Source organism: Odontomachus brunneus, unplaced genomic scaffold, assembly GCF_010583005.1.
Source record: "Odontomachus brunneus isolate Ranch 3 - 2012 unplaced genomic scaffold, Obru_v1 Obru_scaffold_157, whole genome shotgun sequence".
Classification (NCBI taxonomy): domain Eukaryota; kingdom Metazoa; phylum Arthropoda; class Insecta; order Hymenoptera; family Formicidae; genus Odontomachus; species Odontomachus brunneus.
Window position 1 is genome coordinate 45267 of NW_022639607.1, and position 19618 is coordinate 64884.

General features: G+C 43.8%; 1 protein-coding gene across 13 annotated transcripts in view; it reads right to left on the reverse strand.

Annotated features, from left to right (window-relative positions):
- Nucleotides 1-19618, reverse strand: part of LOC116850855 (patronin) — a 66450-nt gene that overhangs the window by 39572 nt on the left and 7260 nt on the right. Inside the window, exon 1 of one of the 13 annotated variants that reach the window (XM_032829609.1) lies at nucleotides 15870-17535. The exons of 11 other annotated variants lie outside the window; for them this stretch is intronic. In XM_032829609.1, coding sequence (XP_032685500.1) covers nucleotides 15870-15965 — 96 coding nt within the window. In that variant the 5' untranslated portion in view covers nucleotides 15966-17535. Of the gene's footprint in view, nucleotides 1-147; nucleotides 190-15869; nucleotides 17536-19618 lie in introns of those variants that run through there. One more of the 13 variants, XM_032829611.1, reaches the window with a different exon arrangement.

The window sequence follows — 19618 nt, forward strand, 5'->3', positions numbered from 1 at the left end:
CTCTCTCTCTCTCTCCCTCTCCCTCCCTCTCTCTCTCTCTCTCTCTCTCTCTCTCTCTCTCTCTCTCTCTCTCTCTCTCTCTATTTGTCTGAGTCTGTCTCTCGGGTTCGGCCGGGAACGCGATCGGGAAGTCGAGCGAGCTCTTACCAGAAACAGCCGCGGTATCCAGATCATTCAGAGCGAGAATCTTATCGTGCACAAGAGAGCCTCCTCGGGGAAGCTTCACACGTCGTCTTCGTGTTCATCGCCCTCGCCCTCGCCCTCCACCCTTCCTTGCCTTTCTTCTTCTCCTCCCTAGCCGTCGGGAGCGAGCGCGCGCGCGAAACACGTCGCGAGGAAAGACCGCCGAGGGACTGCCCGTTCAGCTCCACGTCCGCACTCGAAGAAGGCGAAGGAAAGAACTTCGCACTGTTTCGTATGTGGATCGCAGGTCCACGCGCCGATGGCCACGCTAACCGCCTCGAGCGCTCGGTCGCCGGGCGCGCGTGCCCGCACGTTGCACAACCGGGGAAATGCGCTCGAGGCGAACGAACGGGCGCAAGAACGGCCGGTCGAGCGCGGCCACCAGGACGCATTGATACCATAATTGAAGCGCCGCTACACCACCTCCGTTGTGGAATGCGCTTTTCGCAGCGACGCGACCCGAGGTACATTCGAAACGCGACCCACGACGCTAAGGTAAAAGCACCAATGCGATAACGACACCGATAACGCTGATACCTAACTCTAAACATGAACGATAATGGTAAAGGAATCTTGCGTTCAACTTGACGAGTTCTATCTGTGTCGCGGCTGCATTACGAATTGCCCAGCACCGTGTATATTTTACATTGAAAGTTTAAATATTCGGGTTTAAGGAGCAAAATAATAAGAGTGTCCAGAGATGGGTATCAGTTATTAGTGCGTAGGCATTGATACCTCAACGTCGCGATTGCATCGTGGAGCGCATCGCGTGCACTAAGAAAAATATTGATTGAGATTACCGTTCGGTGATGATTCTTTCTTTTTCTCTTCATCGTTTTTGTCTCGTTCTCTTATTGAATTAAGTATTCTTATTGAATTACGTATCATCGCGAGGCGCGATATTCGAGCCACGTGTACAACAGTTGCTATCCCGCTTAGGCTAACTGTACCGCGACGCCTTACGTAATCATCATTTTCGTCCGTAATTAACGCAGCAAATTATGACGGAGTTCGTTAAACGCGGGTGTTGCATTAAAAATTTCCAGCCGATGATTTCCGCGCATCGACAGTTCGTTTTTCTCACTTCAGCCGAGTGGCGCTCGCGAGAAGGAAACGCACGACGATCATCGTCAAAGGAAGTGTACCCACGGACGATCACCGCATCGCTGCGCATCGTTAAACGACTTGGAATCTACGTGATAGTCGCGATTCGGCGAAAGGTTGAGCGAGCAGAAAATGGAGGAAAAATCGTCGTCGTCGTTATCGTCGATCGTGGTTCGAAAGAGAGCCGCCACGGTCACGATCATCCTCTATCGACGGCACGGTGCGGCGAGTTTCCATCTTGCCTCGATTTCATGCGTGGAAATAATTAACCCGTAATACGGTATTACGTAACTGCGTTACTCCGGGAGAACATTCTCATTCGCAAGTCTCTCATTCATTCGTCGATAGAACGCGCGCGCTCCTACACTCTTGCTCAGCGAACCACGTTACCGAGAACGATGCGCGATGAAAATCATCGACCTGACGAAGATTCCTTTCTCAATTCTCATTACAGACAATCGATTTTCCCCTCTTCTAAAGTACATATCCCCCCGGATAACAACTTGGCTATTTTCGCTACCTTCGGAACGTACACAGAAAAATATATGCTGCATTCAAGTAAGTTTCGAGTGTATATTTCATCATTTATATGAAATATAAATTTTTCGTAAATTATCATAAATTTATCATTATCGTAAGTTTATCATAAACATCAAATTTATTCAAATTGAAATCTGAATTCTAATGAATTCAACGACTTGATCAAGAATATTAAATTAAAACAAAAATGTGCTGTTTACTTACTATATAGAGTCGAATCAACCTGCTCTTGGATAAAGTTTTGTAATATTTCTCGTCGAGAGAATATAAATTTTCTTCTTCCGAATACACGACAGGTTTTCCTAAAATTTGTGATGAATATATTTTAAGATAATTATCTAGGAAATATTATTCGTCTTTTCTTAGCTTTTCTTAACAGTAGAATTATATTTTTCTGTGTGCGCCGACCAGAATCACATTAGAGTCTTCCTCAATTCTTTTCCCTCGAAAAAGTGTGCTTGAAAAAATTCCCAAAAATTACTGAAACGTTCTTTACTCTTCAAGTTCAACACCACGTAATAGTCCAGACACAAATGAGCCCAATTGCTACTCGAAGGGATATCAGTGACTCGGAATGTAATGTGACGTGAGATTGGATTCAATAGAAGAGAGATTCGTGGCGCCCGAATGATCATACACGGACGTGAGTGTCACTTTCGCGCATAATACACCTACGAATCGACCACCGATTAATGAGTAGCGACAGCTGAGGAGCCCACCTTTCCTCGTAAAAGTAGCCAACATGCTTGATTCATACGGCTAATTACGATAGAGCGTGGTAACTCTCGCCAAGAAGCGCCTACGCGTCTCAACAAGCAAAAGTCATTCTGAATCGTGGGTATAACGTCGACGATAGATAAACCTATACAATACTCACGAGTCTTGCGCGTATCTCGTCCCGAGAAACTCGTAAAAGTCACTTCACGTTTAAGCGCGATATCTTTCTTCCTCCCTCTCGCAATGCATGACCTCGCTAAATGTGAAAGTGATTATTCACGCCCGTCGACGATACCCGATGTATAATTGAAGATGTATCGATTCCAGCTCACAAACGTTCGCGTTCGCTCGATCGAGAGAAAAGCACGGTCGATTCGCACAGCACGACGGAAAGCGACGTGACCCGAGTCGAAATTTTTTTTATTCTAGGTTAATCCTACAAATCCCGTTAAATCTAAAGCATCAATGAAAGAGAAAAGTCAATAGCATTATATCTCGCTATATAATGCTATTGACCCACCTCAATTGCAAACACAGCATGACGAAATGTTAAATAATTAAGTGTGAGCAAATAATGGCTAAATGAGTGAAAGAAACAATACGTTTTTGTTCTCATAATCTCTTTTTTATTTGTTCTTTTGGCGTTAAAAGTCCCGATGGAATTTAAAGCTCTTAAAAGAATTGATAAAAAAGAAGCTGCACAAGGAGACAACAGTTATATGTCCAATAATTTATCCGTAGAAATTTGAATTCCGTACAAACACAAGACTAGACAAAAGTGGAAAAAAGCGTTGGCAAATGTAAACAAAATCAAATTCCTAAGGAACATTATTAGACGCAACAAACAACATCTGCGAGATTTACATTAAATTCTATTCATTAAGAACAATTACAGATGCGTATTTGTAGACCGTTATGCGACTGTTTCATATATGGAATAATGTAACAGGTACAGCACTGGGGTTCTGATTCAATTTGATTGAAAACCCACGTGTCAAATGTCGTGATACCGACATAGATGCCGACCAGAGCCCGATTAAATATTTGTCACAGGCTAACGAGATATTTTAATCACCCGAGGTGAATACGTACATAGTTCGTAGTCAGTGTGTGTGTTACTCACTGATTTGGAAGGTAAGGGAAACACTCGGAGGAACACACGACGCACACAGGTGGGTTCGATCGCCTCGAAGATCCGCGATGTTTTGATTGTTGGCGTCGCTCGGCCGTTCAGTGGCGAGACGATGCCAATTGGCAATTGACGTACAGGATTTTATTTTTTACTTATCGTTTTGATACTTTCTCACGTCATATAATTCTACATGACCAAGCGCGTTACGTTACATTTCACAAAAAATATCTCTCGTCAGCTCTTGAAATATTTCATTGAACACGCGCGGCATCGAGTCAATTAACAAGTGTCTTTCCGATCAAGTCATTTCGACACGTGTGCCAACGCCACGAACTAATAGTATCGGAAGTGACGGTGCAGTTGGCAGCAGAGTACAGTGTCGAGAAGCCAAGACGCAAACAGCGATATATTTTCATATACACATGGAAAAAAATAATTTGCTGCAGCAACAAACTTAGCTACTTTTTTTGGTGCAGAAACCTATTTTCTTGCTATGATGACAAGAAAATCTGCTCCTACAGCAAGAAAAGTGACTAACATAACAAATTTATTACAGATGGACAACTAAACATAATTTACTGCTTTAACTACTTTTTTTTGCAGGAGCAGATTTTCTTGTTATCATAGCAAAGAAATTGGCTCCTGCAGCAAAGAAAAAGTGGCTAATATAGCAAATTATGTTTAGTTGTCCATATGTGGCAAATCTTTTTTTTCCGTGCATGAATCACCCTAAAGAAAAAAAGATAAGATATTATGAAGAAATAGCATTATTCGTTGCCTTATTCATTAATTAGACTTGCTCGTTAATCTTAATTAGATTATTTAATATTGGCTTATCGTACATATTCTGCCGGTTAAATTGTATGATCAATGAAGAGCTTCTTGAAATTAAAAATAAAAGTTAACTGCGAGCAGAATATTTTGGAATAATCAAATATTTTGAATAATTCTACAGTGGACAATTCAACATGGAGAAAATGGCGACAAATAATCATTTGCAGCGTTACATAGTGAGACAATAGCCTGTATATGTTCTCCAATTAACGTGAAACTAATCTCGTCTCGAGATATACATCAGTTAATAAATGCCAACGATAAAAGCCGTTCGTAAAAGGTTCGTGACTTCTTTTGTATATACTCGAAATGAAAAAGTTTTGTCTGTTGAACGAACGCTGCACATTCATTGTAACTTTTCATATAAAGTTTAACAAGAAAAGGAAGGACTATGTATACGGAGCACTCCAACACAAACGAGTTGTAATTTACAGTTATATCGCGACTAAGATTCTTTTGCAAACTTTAACCAACTTTCACCAACTAGTCCGGCGAAGTTGCGAACCGAGAAATTATGACCGACCGTGGGAATTTTGGATGGACGTTGAAATTCAGAAAATCCGAGGGGTGACTTGGAAATACACTTGACGGATTACGCGGGGCGGCGCGAGGCGATGTAACGAGATACACGTGCACGAGGTGCACGTGCGCGAAAATGACTCGGTGTCGCTCGTAAAGGGGGACGTGTGCTTGTAACTTCATAACGAGATCGCCGGAATATGACGTTGAGCGTGAGAGACCTCGATCCGACCAATTCTGCGACGCGATAACGCGTGAGCGACAAACTACGACAGTCGCCGTTGATGGGTACAAGTGCAATGTGCGTTAATTTCGAAAGAAGCGGGGTCAATCGCGATAATTGTGCAGGCGCGACGAGCATAACCTTGAGCTATTTTCCTATGAAGAAATCAACAGCCGTCGTTTCTCTAGGCGACTTCATTACTTCGACAATTAAACAGATACACACACTTTGCAACGTCATCTCTGAATTTTATCGCGGTGGAGAAATTCTGCGAACGCAGTCGCTTGTCTCCACACGCGAGATTCCGGTCGCGAGAAGCAACTTTCGCAAATTCCACGAGTGTGTAAGACAATCGGTGTCTGATCGCGACGGCGCCCCTCTCTACGATCGATAAGACCTTTACGATCGGCTGGATCAAATTCCTCTCGAGCGAGACTCCAAGTCGAATCAAGAACAAAATCAGCGATAATTATAAGGCGTCGCTGCTGACGATCAAGTTCCCAGATAGAAATACAGTTCCTAAGAAGCGGCACGGATAATTATTCCGCTGATAGTAAGCTGATAAGGCTGGCGCTACTCGCAATTGTCTCGTCGATTCTGCGCCTGTTCAATAATCGCGCGAAACGCATTCCAAGTGCCACACGCATGTGGCAAAATTGGAGATAATGACATTCCGCCGAGCCATTGACATTGCTGCGCGACACACTCGCGCACAGCCGTGGAGCTTGCGCATCGAGAAACAAGCGATCTCGATTTATTTGCGTCAATTAATAATTTCTACTTTCATTTAATTTAAATTCAGTAAGTGTGTACTTAATTCCGACTTAATGTACTTCTAATTGAAAAAAAAAGAATATATATATATATATATTTACTTACTTACACATAGAAAGAAGATTGGTTGAATTTACATGACAACGACACAACTAAACACGACTTGATTGGAGAAAACCGAATTTACACCAGAAAAATCTGGTTCTTCTGAAATAGAAATTCCGTTTCTTTCGACCAAAACGCGTTTAGTTGTGTCACATTAATTCTATCTATTAAATATGATTATCACTCTATGAGAAGATCTTTCAATTAAATATAATTAATTCGCGACGGAGCGAAAATCGCGGAGAGAAAATTGCGAAACGAGGCTCGGAAGCAGTCGACGGAGAAATTCGGAGGAGTCAACTCCGAAGAATACTCGCCAGGTCTCTCGATCTTCCTGCATGTCTGACGCTCGAGTTGCACTTGAGAGCGCGTTGCACCTTTCGCGCAGCGAGGAGTCCCCGTAATAGAGGACTCGTTAACGAGGGCCTCATTCGGGGCGATCGACTTCCCGCGCGAGCGAGTCGCATGTGTGTCCATGCGTTTCACGTCTGATTAACGTGTAAAACCTGTAAACACGCGCGACTTTCTACTTTCCTCCGGCGGGATTGTCCAGGTTACGAGCGCAACACGATGTAGTACGTGTATCTCCGATTCCGCCACGCACACGCGTACACCCACACACACCCGTCGCCGAGCCGCGGCTCGGAGACTTTCGATGCAGCGATGATAACGCATTGCGAGGAACAAGGCGGTTCATTAAGCCGCGCAACAAAAGTGACAACGCGTAACCGGTCGGTGCGTGCTTTTGCGCCGGTCAAATCTCTCTCCAACCTCGACGACTCGCGTAGTTTTCACGAAGCACGTCGTTCACAACCCGGGCGCAATGCAGAAGAAAGGAAATAAGAGAAAACAGAGAGGAAATTGCGAAGGAGTGAGCAACCGTCGAAAATCGCACTAGTCGGCGGTGATTGAAACACCATGATGCCCGCGGTAAATCGGCGATTCCGGAAGGAAGAGTAGCACGTGGAGAAGGCGAGAAGAAACGGCAGGCGATCGCGCGGCCGGAAATTCCAGCCGATGTTATCTACGATTCACGTTCCTCTTCTTCTTCGTTGAACGCAATGATCGTTTAAAAGCCAGGACCGTCTGAGCATGTCCACTTCTTCGTTAATTACGACGGGGGGGTTAACGACCCGAGGGCTGCGCGTGGTGTATGCGAAACTGACATGTCGCGAACACGAGATGTTAAAAAGATTAGGTCGAAAGTAGAGCCAAAATTTCAACTCGGAATCCCATTGCTTACGTCCGCCGCCTCCTCAAAATACGACAAACCAACTTCTCTCTCTTTCTCTCTTTCTTTCTCTCTCTTTTTCGCTCTGTCGCTCCGTCACTCTGTCGTTCAGTAACTCTGTCGCTCCGTTACTCTGTTGCAATCTCGCTCTGTCATTTTATTGCTCTGTCGCTCTCTCGTTCTCTCTCTCTCTCTCTGTCTCCCTTACCTTTCCTCAACGACGTCCAACAAACATTCTCGTCGATGAGTCAATGACCTGAATTACCGCTCGGCGAAATGAAACTGCAGCTCCCGTGCGTTCGTGCGTGCGTGCGTGGCGTGGCGTGCGTGCGTGCGCGCGCGTTTACGATAAACGGCATATGTACGCCGCGCATATCATTATACATACACCGCACGTATATTTCTACATATTGTGCATCATAAGGATTTGTTACGCCCGGCGCACGACTTCCTTTCTCGCGGGATGATAATTAGCGGCTGGTCGCCGCTCCTTCGCACGCTCTCGCACGATGACGATCAATGGCACGGCACGACAGAAGGTTCCTCGCGATTTTTTCGTTACATGGAGATTTTTGCACCCAGTAAATGTCCCGATCAACATATGCGAGTTCCAGTTGCGCCGGTACCAATGTAATATTCTCGAAAATACAACAGACGCGCGTCATCCGACCGCAATTCAATTGAAATTGCAATTTTGTGAGAGAGATTTTCGTATCACGATACCGTGGATATTTCGAGGCCCCGCGGCTGTCAAACGGAGGTCAAACGCGACGAAAAAACCCACGGATTCAGCGTGAGAAAAACGCGCAGGAAATGCTTGAGAAAAGAAAGAAAAAGATCACGCACGATGAAAATCGCACTTAATCGCGATCGGTGATGATGATGACGGAGAAGGCGAAAGAGAGAAGAGAGGAGAACATTCGCTGTCATTCACTTCGCGGTAAAGCCTCTCCGCAGTTTTGTGCGCTATATTTACGCTTCAAAGAGTCGGTTCGACCGACGACTAGTCCGTAAAGTAGACCTCGCTTTTCCACACGACGTGCGTATATTTGAGATTCGCTCAGTCTGCTTCCGCGATTTCCGCGGCCGTCGTTTCGCCTTTTAGCGCGATGCCGGAAAGCACTTTAATCAGCAGCTGACCCTCAAGTCACTAAGTCGATTGCAAAACGGTTTAGACACAATGAAAAGTTGGGAGCTTAGCAAAGTGTCAAAATTGGGAATCACTACTGTGTGGCAGACTCGCCCAGTAATTATATTAGTACTTATTATAAAAAATGAAATAAATTAGTACATAGGAAAATAATTTTGCTCTTTTAGCAAAATCGCCGTTGCTACTGCATATTCGTAGTGACATCAAAAAAATTTAGTTGACGTAACTAATTTTACAAGTTATTCGTTATCAGAGCAGAAGTAATTTCGTTGCCAGGATAGAAAAAATTTGTTGAGTGTATTTATCCTAAGAATCAGGTTAATTTGCTACTGATGCAAAATAATGTATCCTTAGCAAATTTATTTGCTATTGGGGCAAAACTGCAATTGCTTATATAAATCCATCATGGTTCTTATAGCAAAATGACTTGTAGATTCAGCAAATTATATCCAGCAAATAATGATTAGTACTCTTACATTGAAAAATTAATATTCTTATTTTTAGAAAAATCCTCTAAAATAAGTATAAAATATTATAAATATAAGATTTATTCTTGTTTTGAGAAATTCTTGTCTCTGTGTAGAGAATTTTCTTTCAAAACAAGAGGAATAAATCTTATGTTTAGAATACTTTATACTTGATGCCTATTTTAGAAGATTTTTCTAAGAACAAGAATATCAATTTTTCAATATAGCAAATCTTTTTGTTGTCCATATAATAACGAAAACCAGCAGAAAATTTGCTGGACCAGCAAATTATTTTTCTCCGTGTATAATAATTATTAGTACTATTATTACTCTCTTAGTGTTTTATATTATTAATTATTATTGCGTATTAATTATTAATTATTATTGTTTTATGTTATTAATTATTATTTATGTTATTATTAAGCGAGTTATTAGTAAGTGAGTTATTAGTAAGTGAGTCTGTCAGTAATAACTATCGATTTCCGACTATCGGGCTCCGACTTCATTGTGTCTATAACTATTCTGCAAATCACTGTGCGCGGTGTGTCCCGGAAACCTCTCAACCAGAGAGATCGAAATGAAAACCTCTCAGAATCCCTATCGGATCTCACGAACGAATTCGCGAGTCGTGTTCAGCGGCTGATCGCTAATTCACGCGGAGATTCTTCGGCACTTTCGCGCTCGCGCTGGCATTCACGGTGATTCTCCGGTGTACAGCAAACCAATTACCAGTACGGTGATCGAAATGCGCAGAGTCATTCGGCAACCGATTAATCTGCAACGCGGCTCTAATAAATCCACCGCGGTGCCCAGCAACTTTAATTAACTCTAACGTAAAAGTATGATACTCCCGGCAGTTGCATGCCCCGCGACCGCGGCATGTATGCGCGATAATGAGGATAGAGATGCGTGGAAAGAAAGGGAAATACAGAGAGAGAGAGAGAGAGAGACCAAACAAATAGGATGATTCCACATAATTGGCTACGCCCTTCGGGTATTTACCTCTGGAGAAAAATAAGAAAACTCGGGAGACTTCGCTTCGATGCCACGACAGTAAAACTCTCGTCCGCTCGTTCGATCCCTTTTTCTCAACATGACACTAAGGAGAACGTTTAAATACGAGCGCATGCTCCGAGACATCTGAAAAATTCAGCCGAACGAATGGCGGTATCGGATGATGGACGTTAGTCACGGCGCGCCCTGTATTTCCGTCGCATCGCCGTGTGCAGCTATTTGCATTTGCATCACGTTTTCCGCTGAGTTCGCCCCGTCGTCTTCCTACTGCAACGCGCATCCGCATCGGCGTCTTTCCGCAGCCTCGCCGCGTCATCTCCGTCGCGAAAGGAATTAGAGAAACGCATGCAGCGGCGGAGGAGTCCATTGCATCTCGCGTGAAAATCGATGAAGCGCGCAGCGCGAAGAAAACGAAATTTGCATAATGGGCAATCGTTATTCGATCCAAATGAAGCCTCCGGCGAAATACCGCGGATGCGTTTCGCGCGACACAATGGCGCCGGTGTTATAATCGCGTCTTCCTGCCGAATGGATATGCAAATGCGTTACATGCGCACGTTGGTTAGGCACGGCGATAAGGCCGTGCAAACACCGCAATACAGGGGTAGATAAAGCGATCTCAGTTTCGGCCGAGTTGTGCTTCTCCTAGCCGATAAGACAAGGGCGGAGATAAGATTAGTCGGCAGACGTCTAACTTCCGAAACTATGCACGTACATGCGTCACCGCGCTAAGCACGCACGAAGAAAAAAAGAGAGAGAGAAAGAGAAAGAGCTGATACGTTGATGGAATATTTTCGCGTCACGTTTCCGATCGGTTGTTATTCGGTGAAAAAACTCCGCGATAAAAACGCGCACGCGCACATAGAAAAATATTATTCCATTGCTGAGAAAAGAGCGATTATTCAATTTACTTTCCATCTTTTAAGCAGTAATAGCTATTCTCAACAAGGAATATTTTCCTGACATGTATATCTTGAGATATATTTATGGCAAATTTTAAAAAAGCTCATTATCGTGCACTCTCAAAGGAGAAATTTATTATTCTCTGGCAAATGGCATTTTGAAAAATAACATGAAGAACTTTATCCAAGAAAAAGTTAGTCGACCGTGTTGATGTAACTGCGAGTTCACCAAGAGTTCAGATTTTCATATTAGGTTTTGCACGATATATTGTTTTGCGCAAAGTTTGATCATTCTTTTCATTTTCTTTCGTACTTCTATTCTGATATCCTATATGATAAATATGAGTGCCATATGAATTTCTCATAAAGGACGCAACCTTTACAAATCGCGGCTGGTGAAGTGTTGCCGTCAAATTTACATATACCTTCTCTTATTCGAGACATTTAATTAATCCATAACATTTTTTGTTCACCGTGGAATGTCGACGTATAGTCTGTGACGCGAGAAATACGAAAACTGCGTCGATCGCGAATGTTTTTCACGTCTTCGAGTTAAACGTCGGCGATGAGGAAAACCGGTTTAACGTGCGACAACGGAGTGAAATGTGTGTCAGCAACTTCCGAGGTTTATTCGTTGAAATAACTTGGACGAAAAAATAACGGATCATTTGTTGATTTAACCCGCCGCGAATTACAACAAAGCGAGAATCGCGACCATACATATTACCCATCATCTTAACGAGTTTCCTCAACGTCGCCGGCATCTTAACGGTTTCCACCTGCTCAAGTCGCAGCACCTTAACGGTCTCCTCAACGAGCTCGGGAAATGATTTTAACGCGCTGCTGAATTACTAATTACTCTGTTCGAGCTGCTGCCAAGCGCCACCTCTCGTCGTTCCCGTCGCCGTGCAAAGTAGCGATGTTGATTCGAAACGAAGGAAACGCACGTGCTAGACCCGGGCGAGGTGAGAAGCTTGAAAGAAAGCGTTCGAAAGCGGCTTAACTCTGCCGGAAAAAGACCCTTCATCGTATCGACGATGAAGACAACGACGGGGAACGGATTTATTTTTCTTTCGCGTCCTCTTCTTTTCCCCGCGCTCTCTGTCCCCTTATATCTCGACGCGATTTCTCCGACCGCGCGCATTCGCTCTCTGATACGTCACTACAATACATTATGTTCGCCACGTGTGCAACGAATCGTGCACATACGAGTTTGACACGTCGCTGATTTTCCGTGCCGCCTCGCAGAAGCTCCAAGGGATGAACGAGATGTATGATTTCCACGGGAGGGCTGGGACGAAACGCGGCGCGGTCGGTCGGGGAATCGAACAACAGCACCGCACACCAAATACGGAATCGCTCGCTTTTCACGTTTCGACCCGCCCACGAACGTCATAAAGCTAACAAAGAGAGAGGAAGGGGAGAGAGAGAGAGAGAAAAAAAGGCAGCCGATTTTTCCATGGCGTATTTTCACAGGTTGCTACGTACAGTTTAATTCTGAAAAATCCCATCTTTCATTTGGCATACTTCCGCAGCGATTTGCACTTTTCAATTGATTGCAACTTTGCCAATCTGTTATTGCACTATACAAAATTATCTGACCTTGTTACTCGATATTGTCGCGCGTAAAACAATGTGAATGCGTGTCGTGACACGAGCGAAACCCTCTGCAATAATTTCTGTGCCGAGCTCTCGAGGATCTTTTTACAAAGCACAGTCGAGAAACGTCGAAAAAGTTGGAGGATTGAATTAAAAGTTCGTCTTAAAATCCAACTCGACGCATCGGAACTGGCATCGCCCGCGAGAACTTGGATCTACTTTAGATCCGACCAGCCTTCAGATCACGTCTGCAAGGTCCACTTCAACGGTCGCGGTTTAATTCCGAGAGACGAGCGTCTAGTCGACGGCATTACTTGCACTTAAAAGGATTGCCCACTTCTATAGATTACATATATATAACCCGCGTATGACATCACGTTGATTCATCGCGTCGTATTATTATGTAAAAAAAAACTCGTGGGAGGTAGCGAATTAAGGTGTCATTGATGGAAAATCGAAAGTCTCGATACCGAATAACGAACAAGGAACTATTCGGAGTGGATTCCGATCGAACTTGATTCGTTTTAACTAAACAAAACGCAATAGAAATCTACACGCAGAAAAATACAGTCAAATAAATGTTTCTCGCTTCGAACATTTCATAAATGTATATATCCGCAAACCAGTTTATTACACAAACATCAAATTTATTCAAACATTTTGAATAAGCTTTGTTTTAGAGGAAAGTAAACTGAGTAATCGCTTCTCTCAACAGTAGAATAATATTATTCTCTATGCATAGGGAATAATAGAATTATTCCAAAATTAATTCCAAACAGTTCCATAACAGCTCCTCTGATTTCGCAAACAGATTCCGAATTCGTGAGGAAATTACGAGGTAGAGTCCGGCGGACTCGGTAAATCGCGATTTACGCAAACGGCGGTCCCGCACGATCGGACGCTGATTTATCGGGACCTGACGATCGCGGACGTTGTTTCAAACGTGGATCGAGTGGGCAGTCAAGCGTCATTCCACGGCGACCTACGCGACAATCCACGCCCTGAATCGAACGCGCGCACCGTGAGCACAAGGGGTGGGTGTATCGCGAAGATGTAAAATTCGCCAGGATTCCTCGACATGAGAAGAATTTCAGAGGCGGAAAGTTTTCACGCGAGCGCGAATCGCGCCGTGGAATTTGCGTGCCGACATAACACAACTGTGAAAATCGCGCGAACGAACTGCTCCACAGACGCGATCGACCTATTAATTAGTTGTGCAACGAGTCGACAGCACTTCCAGCGCGCTGAGAAGCCGCCGGAGCGTGCCGCAAATTGCGTGGACACGATCCGCGCGGAAGCCGCATTGGTATAACGCCCTCATTCTTCCGCGATTCAGTCGGAAAAAAAAAGTACAGAGAAATGTTAGCAACGAGAAACGGGGTTCCGCTCACGATATGTGATCGAAGTATCCTCAATACACTCTCTAAATAACTTCCTAGCATTGTTGCGAACTTTAAAAGGTTTTTTTTAATCACTGCTGTAAACCCTAAAGAGTCCTGATATTCCAGAATTAAATAAACTATAAGGTAAGGTCCTTATTCTAAACTCTCTTTTTTGTCAACAGAAATAACTTCAAAATTCGTACTTGTCTCATGTGAGATATTCAGATTTGAATTCAGAGTTAGATCAAAGTTTTCTCAGTTAAATCATATGATATATATATATATATACGACGTTATATTAGTAATCACAATTCAACGGAAAAATCTACATCTAACTCTAAATTAAAGTTTGAAAATAAGTTTCAAATAGCAACTATCAATACGGAGCTAAATGTGTTTATGAGTTAATCAGAAAGCTTATAAATCATTTTTAGATTTATTGATGAAAAAATAAGAACCTAAATATCTTTTTTTTGATACGAGTAAAAATGTCATCAAACTTATTTAATTGATTTTTTTCTCTTCTCGCGTGGAAAATCTCTAATACACACACGGCAAAAAATAATTTGCTGCAGCAGCAAACTAATTTGCTACAATTTGCAAACAATTTGCTAATTTGCTATATGGACAGTTATATATAATTCGCTGTGTTAGGTACTTTTTCTTTGCAGGAACCTATTTTCTTGCTATAATAATAAGAAAGTCTGCTCCTACAACAAGAAAAGTGGCTAACGTAGCAAATTTGCTACAGATGGACAACTAAATATAATTTAATGCTTTAGCTACTTTTTTTGTTATAGGAGCAGATTTTTTTGTTATCATATTAGTAGAGAAATTAGTAGAATATCATAGTAGAGAAATTGGCTCCTGCAGCAAAGAAAAAGTGGCTAATACAGCAAATTACGTTTAGTTGTCCATATGTAGCAGATTTTTTTTCCGTACACGTCTCGCATTTTTCGCGATTTAAGATGTAGTCCTCTTTTCTTCATAGACGACTGGATGTTATACTTTTATATAACGCGCAAAGTGGCCTGAAGTCACGAAGATATTTTGTTCCCGCAACTTGAACATTCGCCACGGATTCCGAGCGACGCGCACGTTTTTCCTCGACGTCGCTGTTCACCAGCCGTGACGACCATTTCATAGGTCGAGAGTGAAATCTTGTCCTTGGCACGATTGTCCTTCGTCGCGCCGAGAATACGCACCGCGATGTGCGGAGGACATCGAATCGCGCGTTTAACTGATGTCTGTGACGTCTCTGTATCTCTCTCTGTCTCAGAGGAACACGTGTTCCTCAGGGACCGCGTGTAGATCTTTGATAAGGCGGCACGTGTTCGACAAGCGAGATTCAACCGACTCGCTCGCTCGTCCAAGAGACAAATTTATGTTCAAATCAGAAGAAAAGAATATTATAAAGTGACATAAACATAACATTTATCAATTATGCGACGAGCTTTCCCTTTCTCTTGTGGGATTTTGTGACGAATTGTGTTCGTTCATCTATAGTATCCGTTATATCTTTGTCGATTATGAGTTAAAAAAGAAAAATTGAATATCTCAAAATCCAAAGGATGAATTTATGTTCAAATCAGGAAAAAAGGATATTATTATAAAGTGACATAAACATAACATTTATCAATTATACGACGAGCTTTCCCTTTCTCTTGTCGGATTTTGTGATGAATGTTCGTTCATCTGTAGTGCCCGTTATACCTCTTTGTCGATTATGAATTAAAAAAGAAAAATTGAATGTGTCTAAATATACACATATGCGTCAACAAGAGATTAAAAACGTTTCTTATAGAAGAAACGCGACTGAATGACGATCTCAACAAAAGCATAAAATTTCAATTGCATTACCGCGCTAATTAAATTCATTCATTATCGTGCTAACTTCTTTTCCGAAAAGAAACGAAAAAGATCGAGGGGAACGTTGTCGTGATCTCACGCGACGCACACACTACAGCGCGATCTGATGCACAGGACGACTTACGTAAATCGTGCTGACGGTCTCGCTTCTAACCATATCCCTGACGTCGTCCATCTCCCGTATGGACGTCGTGGGTGCCAACATCACCTCGCTTGCCATCTCGGATTTTCTCGGCTGCTGACTTCTTCGTCGCACCGAAGCTTCGTCCACGACGGCCGTGTATTGCGTGTACGCGCGGTATGCACGGTGTCCGCTTCCAGAAGAGAGAGAAAGAGAGAAACACCTAGGTAGGCGGCACACGTCCAACGGAGAACGGCGAATAGATTTAATTTCGGCGACCGACTTCGGAGTTATTATAGCTTTGATACTCGCGTCGCGCCGTTCGTCTCTCGTTACATCTCGTTGTCGTCGTTGCCGTCGCGAGCACGGCTCCGCTCTTTGTTGGCCGATATTATCTTCCTCGTTGACAAACGTGGCGGAGAACGCATCGCCTTCTCTCCTCCCGATAACGCGGCGAAGTTGTGTTATCACGGCACGAAGCCAACATCTGCCCACGATTGAGTCGGCGGGGTGGAATTCTCGCCACTTTCATGGGAAGCTGCAGATTCCGTTTATTTTCGCGCAATTCAATCGCGCAAGTCCGCCGACTCACGGCAAGATTACAGTGGCGATTATAGCTGAATCATATAACACACACACACATACACTCTCTCCCTCTCTCTCTCTCTCTCTCTCCTTTATCCTTCTTTATATCTATAGACTCGCACTGCACTGTACACCGCGGTTGTAGATCCCAGAAATAGCGATAACGAGGGAAGAATCACGATCGATACGCACTTCCGAGACGATGAATCATTCCGCGCGCAAACGCGCACTGTAGACCGCAGACGATTGTTCTCGTCCGCGAAAAGAAGCTTAAACGAGCGATTGCAGCCAAGTACGTCTCTGATCAGTCCGTCGCTGACACACGCAAAATTCACGCACCGTCACTGTTACGCGTCACATTCGCACAATTAGCTCTCCACAAATAGAGCACATTCGAGAGGCCAACTCGATTCCCACCGTGGGAGAAATTCGTCTTCGTGCACGGCGATCGATTCCCACTGGAAATCTATTTTCATCTCTCCACTGGCGGAGATCTCCATTACCGGCGTCGCAGTTCACACGATTCATACACTGAGAAGAAAAAAGCAGTTGGATCGACAAAATCGGCTGCTTTCAACGAAATATTGCATCTATCGAACAAGTAGCGCATCGGTGCGACAACAAGTTACGCTGATACCGATCAAATCGCGATCATTGAATCAATTAATAACTCATCACAGCAACTGTGTTACTGTTCGTTCGACCGACAACGTTTGCTTGGAACGAATTCTGTTCTGTTCGCAAAGTCTCATTAACTCGACCACTTTTTCTTCTCGGTATACGCGGTCGGGCCAAGAAGACGAATGGCCCACTTGAATTTCATTCGGCCGACTCGTCGATCTTCCTCCGGCGATTCCGCACGCGACGTCGACGTCCACCGACCGATCCGTCAATCAGCCCGGCACGCGTCTTCTGCAGCACCGGGACTGGGAACGCACATCAGACACAATCGCGATAATCCGATTCTGATGACCAGAGTCCCTCGGGGAGACCCGCTGCGCGACATCCGCGGAACACACTCCGTCGGTTCCGAGCGCGAAACCGCACTAACAGAGAATCGCGCGGCTTTTGAATGCACCGAGCGCGCACAGGAGACGGCACACTCCGTCCGCGGACGCGTGAGTGAGTCAGCTGGTGCGTTTCATGCCCACGAAGAACGCCCACGTTCGCGCAGTGGCGAACCGAGGTGCATCAAGGCCCGAAGCGCGAGGCACAAGTCGAGGAACTCGTGTCGTTGTCGATTTCTCAGACGACGTCACGTCCGGAGGGGAAGGTTTCGGATGATTGAAGCCTGATCTACAATGTGCTCTTTGCTTCCTGTTCTTTTTTTCTCTTGATCTCCTGCCTTGAACCTTAAGCCAGAAAAAGATAGAGAACAAGATAGCAAAGAGCACATTGTAGATCAGCTGAAAAATATTATCGGAACTCTGAAGTGTAGGACACATCTCAAAAACTGAATACCGGGACAATACACCGAAATACGATTTTACCGAAATATTAAGAGCACGTCACTGTCTTGAAAAGTCACAATCCCGAAAACTGAGTACAGGGACGATCTTCCGAAATATTGATCAATATTTGTCAATAACTTGTGTCGTGCAACTTTGTGGAACAATTTCATGCTTTTAGGAGATTGCCCCAAAAAGCAACACGACCTGTCGCGGCTGAGGAACGAAATTGATGGTGAAAAGCGCCCCCGAGTTGCGTTTCCTTTCGCGGAAAGCATCCGACAATGAGCTCGAGACAATGCACCGCGCTGTCCCACACACACTGAATTCATTTTCTCACGCTGTATCGGATTACTCGCTCTCTACCGAAGGACGCGAGGTAAAGGCAGACGTGCAACACACTGCGACAACCTATCTCATGCTCCCGAGACGCCTCCGCCTTTTGCAAGCCTTTTACAGGCAGGGTCTCTGGCGGGTTCTCTCTCTCTCTCTTTCTCTGTCCATCCGTTCGTAAACGCAAGGCCTAGGAGACCTCGCGCGGAAATATTCAACGAGGAAAAGAAAGAAACGTTCTCTGTGAACCCGAAAACGACGCTATGCGGAATCCTGAAGGTTTCAAGGTGGTCCTGATCGCGACACAGAACTCTTGCTCTCGAATTCTTGCCGCCACCCACACACGCCGGCATTTCCCTTTTCGCGCACGGTTTCGAAACTTAATACAATCTCGATTATCTGCCACGACGGATACCTGCCAGGTGCGCGTCTGATACTTTCACCGATTAATACTTTTTTTTAAAAGTCGCTTCGCACCCGCGAGCGAGTATCCCACGTGTTGCCGTTACGTAAAAACCAGCACCGACCACGTTCGCTTTTCCTTTTCGGCTGCCTGAACCGCGAGGATGGCGTATTAATTAGAGATACGTTTTACGAACGACGCGGAATACCACAAACGCGGATATCGCACGGTGTAATTACACAAGGGCGCGCAGGGGAAGCACCGACCCGTAAAGTACAGTATATCTGAAGCAGGAAGCGCGATATCTATTAATAACGATAATTCATGTGCATAATAATGCGTCTAAGCTGTCCCGTGCACGGAATGTACAAATGAGAAATTTACGTTTGTCGCGACACTAATCGTTTCAGAGTATGTATCACAGTCGTCGTAATTACTCGAAAAGGAGCCGTCAAGGTGACGTCTTCGTTTTTCTCTCTCCCACTCGTCCTTAAGGGAACTGGAGATTCAGATTGTCTGAAAATCATGTTTGTTTTTTCACAATTTTTTATGACAAACTGAATGAATATGCGAAAGTGTTATTTTGACGTATATTTATACAACATATAAAGAGATGAAAAATATAATTTTGATGATCAAATACTCAATATAAATGTATGGTACATGCAGTTAAAATATATTTCGTTTTTCTTTTCAAGGTCGTCATTTTGCAGTAATATCTTGATTGCAGTAATCACTTATATCACTGATAAACTCGTAAAAATATTTAATTTTAAAATATTAATTTTTTTACTATAAAAGAACTAAAAATTTTAATAATATTCCATTAAGATATTTGTAATTTTGTTAACTTTTATTCAGTTTCTATTATAGTGGTTCACCCGATAACAACAAACTTACGGAAATGTTCTACCTGAAATTCAGCTTAATTGAACCACCGAGAGTCAAGATATTACTGCAAAATGACGATCTTGAAAAAAAAA